General features: G+C 38.4%; 1 protein-coding gene across 2 annotated transcripts; it reads left to right on the top strand.

Annotated features, from left to right (window-relative positions):
* The first annotated feature begins 544 nt into the window (after positions 1-544).
* On the top strand, positions 545-8,919 carry LOC130569901 (potassium channel subfamily K member 4). 2 transcript variants are annotated; one of them, XM_057359803.1, is made up of 8 exons: positions 545-748; positions 3,676-3,799; positions 3,962-4,217; positions 5,645-5,759; positions 5,904-6,064; positions 6,693-6,879; positions 7,086-7,228; positions 7,512-8,919. In XM_057359803.1, exons 3-8 carry the CDS (start codon positions 4,029-4,031, stop codon positions 8,178-8,180), a joined length of 1,464 nt encoding a protein of 487 aa, XP_057215786.1. In that variant the 5' UTR covers positions 545-748; positions 3,676-3,799; positions 3,962-4,028; the 3' UTR covers positions 8,181-8,919. The 2 variants fall into 2 exon arrangements, with proteins under 2 accessions (XP_057215786.1, XP_057215787.1); XM_057359804.1 differs by having other exon boundaries at positions 7,548-8,918.
* The last annotated feature ends 21 nt before the right edge of the window (positions 8,920-8,940 follow it).

The following is an 8,940-nucleotide window of genomic DNA, read 5'->3' as shown; positions in this document are numbered from 1 at the left end:
AGGATTTCCTCCATCCCGCTCAAGAAATTGTGTCTTAGTGAACCTTTTTTATAATCACATTTTTAATAAAAAATAGTGTCTGTCATTTTAACTCTGGTCTGTGCATTTACTGGACGAATCTTTCATTTTATTTTATTTTAAATTTGATATTTAATTTTTTTTTAAATATCAGATTTTGTTTTATTTTTTTATTTTATTTTTTAACCTATTTTTTATCAGCATGTGTCAAGTAGATAATACATAAAGCAAGTGTTTGAATTATAATCGTGGTGGTGGGGGGGTTCCGAATAGAACCAACCCTTAAAATTAGTCTAAGATGTGCCTGGGGCGAACACAAAATAGATAAATTATGATATTATAACAAAACAAATTAATCAAAAGGTACAAAAGGCACTTCAAACTGAAGAGTATCTGCATCAACCCCACCCTTTTTTGCCCTCCCTCTCTATTGCTTTCTTTTCTCGATTTCCTTTCTCTCTCTCTTCATCCATCCCTCTCTGAAGCAATACTGCCCTGCTCGTCAGATCCCACCCACCTTCAAACACGCACACACACTCACTCTCTCAACTGAGGCTCTGTTTGATTGAGTACCATTTCATTCCTGGGCATTTAGCAACAGACACACACACTCACACACACGCTCTGTGTAGTGAGAACCTGAAAGGAATCCTGCAGTTTGCGGTTGCAACTGTGCTGGACATGCGGAACCGTGAGCACTGAGGTGGGAGATGGGCTTGAGAACTTGTGTGTAAGTTTCTAATTCATTCTGGATTCTAGTGCTAATGTGAGTTAAAGTTGTTGCCAGGATCATGCATGAAGCTGCTTGACTTGAAGTTTTAGAGAAAGTGAGGTTTTGGTTTGATTGCATGGTTAATGGAATACTCCTCGCCATTTCGCATGAAAATTCAACTATTAGTCTATTGTGCACACTGCCACTAATACTATATTCACAACAAAAACTGGAGGTTGTGAGTATTAGTACACAAACTAAAAGCACGGGAAATTAGACATGTGCAACTTGCACAGGGTGGTACTTGATATGTTTTTGCTGAGGAGGTTTTCTTCATTAATTCATATATTGGCTTAGGCCTGATTAATTAGCAGATCTATTCGCCTTGAATGTCTGTATATGTGCCTGTTCATCAAATCACTTTTTATAGTGAGCTTGCAACCATGCAGTCAGCAGATCCTCTGGCGCTTTGAATTAGATGCTGAAACCAATAACTGCCACAGACATCTAGAGCTGCAGGCATCTGAAGCTTCTCACATCTCACACACGCACAAATACATTCACATGTGCAGAGCTGTACACTCATAAACACAGAAATAATGATCTTAATATAACCACAGCGTGTAAACAAATGCTCATGCTAAATAATAATGTTAAATTGGTTAAAATAGTTCAATCAGGTTGCACAATAAAACAAACGTGAATTTCTCACACCTGCTAGACGAGGTTATTTTATTGATTTATTTTATGTTAACTCATTTTATGTTATTTATTGTTATTTAATGTTATTTTATTGTGTTAAGGGTAAACAATAAAGCTTTATCTTTAATAAAAATTGTAGTAAAAAATAATTTAACACAAATGTGAAAAATATTTATTTTATTTACCATGTTGTTTTAAACCCAGTACGCTAAGTTGTATAGACAAATGACATGTTCACACGTACTTTAACCCACTTGTAAATTTGAAGTTTATTTCTGTCATTTAACATTTTTTCCAAAATTCTGTAAAATTAAACAGTAAATATTGTTTTGAAGTAACAGCAACAGTCTTCATGCATGGTACCGCACTTGGTGTACAATAACAGCAACTCTCAGTCACCACCATTCTGCCAAATATCTTCTTTCGTGTTCCACAGAAGAAAGTCAAAAGTTTGAAACAAGAGGAAGGAACGCATATAAAATAATGTTCACTTTGTGATAAATGTGACCCTGGACCACAAAACCAGTCTTAAAGATCGGGTATCATGCTATGTCATGCATTCTGACTTCTTTACACTGTTAAACGTGCTGGGTTCTCATGCTTAACATGGTCAACTTGTTAAAAAACGAGTTGGACATATGACTTAGTGTTTCCGTACATGATACACTTCCTCAGCACTCCAACTTGTTTCGGAAAGTTTTTTTTCTAATTCTGGATCCCTGTGGATCCCTGTGTCGCTATTTATTCAGCTTTCAGATGATGTAATCTCAATTTCGAAAAATTGACACATAAGAGGCAATTCACATTTCACGCGAGCCGCACTGCTTTCTCCTTTTTTCCCAAAGGCCTAAGAGTTTGCACTCAATTTGGTTGGTTCTTGTCACATGATCTGCGGTGCGTGCGGCATTCTGAAAAGTTGAAATATCTTCATCTCGATGCGGCGCCTACACACCTAGAAAAATTAGCGTGCCACACCGCATGCACTTGACCGGACTTGGTTGCAGCGCGTCTACATTTAAAGGGGTCATATGGCGCAAACACGTGTTTTTCTGTGTCTTTGGTGTGTTATAAGTTGCCCATGCATGTATTAGACACGTAAAATTGCAAAAATTCTGACTTGCCTGAAATGCCTCGTGTAACCACACCCCCACAAATCTACGTCAGTTCGTGGTATGATTTGACTAAGACCGCTCAAATGTATACGCAAGTAAGGTGGGTGTACTGTCAGTACAATTGCTTTGGAACCTGATGTTCCAAATTTGGTAACATATTTCCGTCACACGCTGGCAGTATTCCACCAATCACTACGCACTGGATAACTGGCCAATCAAAGCACACCTCGCTTTTCAGAGCCATGAGCTTTGTAAAAAATCTGCACGGCGGGGCAAAGAGGAGATACAAACATGCACGGTATGTGGAAAATACAGCGTTTTCGAACCTTAAATCGTGTATACACATTGCAACGATAATATTCGTTTTAGCTGTGTCATATAACCCCTTCAAAATAATAAATTTGCGTGCGCAAAATACGCGAAATGTGAACGGCCCTTAAGACTGGTTTGGATGTCCAAAGTCACAAATGTTGACAGAACTTTTGTTTTGGGGTGAACGGTCCCTTTAAGATATAACGCTTATCATTTCCCATCACATAATCCACGTGGCCTCCTGTGGCCTTTTCGAACACTAAAGTGCTTTTTACCTTTGCTGTCTGTAATTTGATTTAGCACATAGTTGAGTTCATCTGTATTAACAGAAATCTTGTAAAGAATTCCCAAGCCGGTGTGTCTCAAAGCCCAACTCACCTATATGTCCTGTTTATTAGGTTTTGTTTGCTTAACAGCTGGTCAATGGTCTGAAGCTATATACTGCCCCCACATTTCCCTTAAGTAACTGAAGACAGATGAGTTTTGTTTCACTCACATGCAGCTTTGTTTTGCAATGTGACATGTGAAGGTGTGACCTCTGTGATATGACAGGAACCACCTGGCGCTCGTAGAACACTGTGATACCGGTTAGTACAATAGTCCATCAAAAGCCAAAAATACATCTGGACAAACATTCAGAGCAGCTTCGTGCGAAGCACCATAGCTCTTGTGCTTTATACCTTGACAGAATGCCATTAAAGTCATTTTCTTTTTATCAACAGAAGGATCTTAAAATAGAATCCGATTGTTTTACTGATTTATCTTAATGTCATACGCTTTTAATTTAACACAGTGTGTCTAAAACACTTTCCCCATCAGTGTCTCCTCAGTCAGATCACGAGGACGAGGGGTTTTTACATGGTTACGGGTCCAGAGACTCCATCCTTAGCAACTGCCCCAGGCGGAGCTGGAAAAGCCAGAAGAGGGAGAAGGAAACAGACTGGTTTGTGGTTTTTCCTCTATATAAATCTGAAACTGGTAAAGCAACACCGTGGAAGCATTAATGGGCATGACAATAATCCTTGATAAAGTTATTATGTGGTCATGGTTAGGCTTTTAAAATAAAGTGCTTGCAACGCCCTCATGTGTGCGGTTGTATTTGCAGTCCTGTCTCGAAGAAGACGAACAGCAGTAGTGGAGAGCAGAAGAAACGGGACTGCAGAACTAAAATCATGCATTGCTCCACCTTATTAATTGTCCTCACCGGAGTGCTCCTTTACCTGGTGATGGGAGCTCTGGTGTTCAATGCCATCGAGGCCCCGTATGAAGAAAGCCACCATAATGAACTGCAAACCATCCGTAATGAGTTTCTAGGCAACTACACGTGTGTGGACCAAGACCATCTAGAGGTGCTGATAAATGTAAGCGATATATTGCACAATGGGTGGTTACAAACTCAAACTAGTAGCTTCAAAAGAATTGATTTATCTGAAGTTATTATTTGAAAAAATACTGTAATGTACCTATATAAGAGTAATGAGCAATGCTAAGGTCTTGGGTTTAAATACCATGCAATGATCAAATGTGTACAGTACCTAGGATGAAAGCATCTTTAACATTTAAACCTATTTAGAGATTAGAATTTATTTATTTTGTTTATTTTTTATTTGCTATCTGTAAATCTCTTTTAAACTTAAAAAAGCATACTTTCAGTCTACTTCTTAAGCGTTTCTTAGAAATATACTTAAAATTACACTACAAGAAAGTAAATTTACTTTGAGATCGAGCTTATTAAATCATTTATTCACATAGTTTTAAACAAACTTACAATGTTCAAGTTTATAGAGTAACAAGTCAGCTTTGAGGTAAAACATTTTTGGAACTTAAGCTGATCTTATTCGTTCACAGTGATAAAAAGAATTTACTTTAAAACTACTTAGAGGTATAGGTGTCAAGTATAAAAATTTATATATAAAATAAAAATAGAAACAGTAGTATAGCCTACTACGCAAAGATATGCAAAGTATGCAAATAATATATATATAAAAATAATATATAAACAGGTTTGTAAACTATACATTTATGTAAAGTTCACTAACATATTAGATCAAGTCATTAACCCTTCAGATACACCAACAGTATATAAACTAGTAAAATAGTAGTTTACTGAGAGTATACTTCAAAGTGTACTTAAAGGAGCAATGAGGAGATTTTAGCAGCATCTAGTGGTGAGGTTGCAAATCGCAACCAACAACTCACTCCACCCCTCCTCCCTCCCTTTTGAAGCACTACAGAGGCTAGTTTGTCCTAGAAACAACATGGCAACAACATTCCATGCAAGCGGACCCGTGGTGCATGTATGTAGATAGAAATAGATCATTCTAAGGTAATAAAAACATAACGCTTCATTATGTAAGGTCTTTATAAACCTCTGAAGACATAGTTATGTATATTACAGTATATTGCATTTCTGTAAAAGATCCTCCAAGAAATTACACACTGGACCTTTTTATCATATTAAAATGTGCTAAATGTATTGCACAAACAATCATTGTATCGGAAAATGCAGTTGTAAATAGTTATGTACTCAAAGTTGGCTACTGTTGCACTTAAAGTATACTTAAAAGTGTACTTTTATCACCTAAAGAGTCAGCCAATTTAGTCCCAAGTAGTACTGGAATAATAAACTTACAAGTATACTACTAGTACATTTATACATTTGGTACGCATACTACATGAAGTATACTTAAAATATACATAAAGTTTAAAGTATACTTAATAAAATGAACTTGAAGTATGCTTACTTTTTAAGGCTAACCCTTGTCTCCACTACCTTTAACCCATGCAGAAGGTGGCAGAGGCTATCAGTGTTGGAGTTGACCCTAGCAGTAACACAACATTCAGCACCAGCTGGGACCTGGCCAGCGCTTTCTTCTTCTGTGGCACCATTGTCACCACCATCGGTATGGTACTACCACATCGCTAGCTGAACATACCTGCATGTCAAACCCAAAGCCTGGCCCGACCTCTGCATTCTGGAGATCAATGGCACTTTGAGGTGTCTAAAAATATCAGCCGTCAGATCAAAGTGTATGTCTGTCATCCAGGTTATGGAAATATCTCTCCAAAGACACCGTGGGGTCAGTTCTTCTGTATCTGGTTTACGCTGATTGGAATTCCCTTGTTTGGCTTTCTGCTGGCCGCTGCGGGAGATCATCTGGGGACTTCGCTGAGGAATGCCATCGCTAAAATTGAAGCTCTTTTATGGGTAAATGATACTGATGACAAACGTGAAATCACACATTCCTTATAAAAGGGCTTACAAGAAAGTTACTTCTAAACATTCTATGATGTTACTGTAGTTTAACAGTTAGTGTAAAAGTATATAAAGTGATAGTTCACTTAAAAATGAAAATTCTGTCATGATTCACTCACCCTCATTTCAAACCTGTGTTCAATCTTTCTTTATTCTGCAGAACACAATTATTATATTACGTATTATAACCTTTATTTAACCAGGAAAATTAAAAAACTCTTGAGATTTACAATCTCATTTACAAGAGGGTCCTGGCCAAGAAACAAAAGAAGATATTTTGAAGAATGTCGGTAACCGAACAACGACGGCCCAATTCACCTATATTGTATGTACACAAAACCAATGCAAGTGAATGGATGCCGCCGTTGTTTGGTTACCAACATTCTTTAAAATATCTTCTTTTGTGTTCTGCAGAAGAAAGTCATACAGGTTTGAAATGACAAAAGGGTGAGTAAATGATGACAGAATTTTCATTTTTGGGTGGACTATCCCTTAAACTTAGACCACAAAAAGTCTCTCAAGAGACCACAAAAGTTTCTCAAGAAATTTGCTGTCAGTTTTCTTTGTCTTCTCCATTCAGAAGTGGAAGGTGAGCCCAACCATTGTGCGTGTCATCAGCGCCCTGCTTTCCATCCTTCTGGGCTGTGTTATCTTCATATTTGTGCCAACTTTAGTTTTTCAAAAGGTGGAAAATTGGACCCTTCTGGAGTCCTCCTACTTTGTGGTAATCACACTGACAACAGTGGGCTTTGGAGACTATGTCGCAGGTATCACTGGATACAAATTTTCCCTTCTACAAATATCACTTTTAGATCCAGTTGAGTTCAGGTTGATAAAGATATAAACCTTGAAAGATTTGCTTTTACTAGAGACATTTTTCATGACATGATGTTTGATATATAGTGACTACCAATCGATACTAGAAACCGATAAAATGACTCTTCATGTGCATTATTCATTCCCTGTCTATCAGGTGACAGCAGTAAAGCGGGTCAAGATCACTGGTACAAGCCTCTGGTGTGGTTCTGGATTCTGTTCGGTTTGGCCTACTTTGTGTCCATTCTCACCATGATTGGGAACTGGATTCTCGTTCTTACCCAAAAAACCAGAGCTGAGGTAAGCCTACAATAACACCATGAATTCAAAGACATTGTCTAAACTAAATGTGTTACGTAATAACAGCGATGCCCGGTCAAACTTCCTGGTCAAACTCGAGCACTATGAGTCAAATCGAATTATTAATTCTCTCTCAATTCCATCCCTTCTATCTCCATGACTAACTTCCTTCCACTTTCTTTCACATCCGTAATTCATCTCCACAACTCTTATTGAACTAACCTGAAATCTGTATCAAATTTCTGTCATTCTGTGACATACAAATCTCTCCATAACTCTCAAGCCTTTCCATTTCCCCTGCCCTACTTTCTGCTCTCAGATGGAGGAGTTGAGAGCCCACGCCTCAGACTGGACTCAGAACATTCAGAACATGTCCGTGGATTTCCGAATTGCCGGAAAACTGGACGATCCCTTCAAGAGCACCAGAAGGAAGCGCCGCCACAAGCGCCACAGACGCAGTGGCAGTCAAGGTGGATCGGGGGAAGCTGGGTCGGACGGCAGAGGGGAGAACGAATCAGAATCCGGCTCGTACTCGGGTTCTTCGGACGAGTCGGACAGCAGTTCTGAAACAGATTCGGACGTGACCAAGACAGAAAGGGTCCCAGAGGGAGAAAGTGCCAAAGATTTAGAAAAAGAGGAGAAGCTCTCCATCAAAGATCCAACTATCTCTCAACCCCTGGATTATTTTGGTGAAAACCTCGCTTACATTGACGAGTCATCAGACGCAGTGAGCGGGAAGGTTCACCTGGATCCCATCGTGGATAAATCAGAATCCAACCCAACTTCAAATGACAGGCCCAAACGGAGACGACAGAGGAGACACTTGAGAAGGGATCTGCAAAAACCTAAGATCACCAAAACAAGTCCAGAATCAGCGAGAATCAGCGAGAACGTGGCCCCAAATGGAGACATTCAGCAAAAGAACCCCTCTCCACTTCAGCCGAAGCTGTGAGCAAACAAGGTGTTCATGGGGTTTGTAGTTCCTCAGAAATGTCTTTTTGACATGGGTCACCCGAACTTAAACTATACTAGCTTTGGTATGCTGTGCCTCAATTTTGAAGGCACATTATTCTCAGATTTTACTGGGATACAAAAAAAGAATCTGTCCATGTGCCTAAAATGAGAATCAGATTACTGTATATCACATCTTGGACACCTCAGCATGAGTAAGAACTTTTATTGGGTAATCAGATAGCTATGCACTGACTATTAGTCCTAACTTTATATGCGGAAAGTTCATGATCAGATCATTAGTGCCATCTACTGGATAGTTCTGATATAATCAGATATGATTTCTACACATTTGACTGTACTGTATGCTGTGTATGGATTCCATGACTGTTTTATTCTCTGTGCCTTTTGCCACTATCCTCATTTAATAACTTGATAACAATAAAGGAATGTCACTTCAAATAATTATGCAGGGGAAATGTAGCTTTGATTCACAGGAAATACACATACAGCTAAAAAGTAAACATATCTGCCAAATGCATAAATGTAAACTAAGCCTTTTCTCCAGCTTATGTACTCATTTTTATTATTGTTAAATTACAGAATTGTGCAGATGCATTTTTTTTCTTTAAAAACAGTCTGCATACTATTTTTTTCCATGTTGATGTTTGCCCGTTATCTTATTAAAAGCTCACCCAAAAATGGGAATTCATTTATTTCATCAATTGTTATCATTTTTATTTACCTTCTGTTGCACCCAA

Source organism: Triplophysa rosa, linkage group LG19, assembly GCF_024868665.1.
Source record: "Triplophysa rosa linkage group LG19, Trosa_1v2, whole genome shotgun sequence".
Taxonomy (NCBI): domain Eukaryota; kingdom Metazoa; phylum Chordata; class Actinopteri; order Cypriniformes; family Nemacheilidae; genus Triplophysa; species Triplophysa rosa.
Note: the sequence above shows the minus strand (reverse complement) of the source record. Positions and strands in the feature narration are given on the sequence as shown.

Coding starts and splice junctions, on each gene's coding strand:
- LOC130569901 (XM_057359803.1), top strand. CDS start 4,029: ATGCATTGCTCCACCTTATTAATTGTCCTCACCGGAGTGCTCCTTTAC. Junction 6,065..6,692: donor AAATTGAAGCTCTTTTATGG/GTAAATGATACT, acceptor TTCTCCATTCAG/AAGTGGAAGGTGAGCCCAAC. Junction 7,229..7,511: donor CCCAAAAAACCAGAGCTGAG/GTAAGCCTACAA, acceptor ATAACTCTCAAG/CCTTTCCATTTCCCCTGCCC.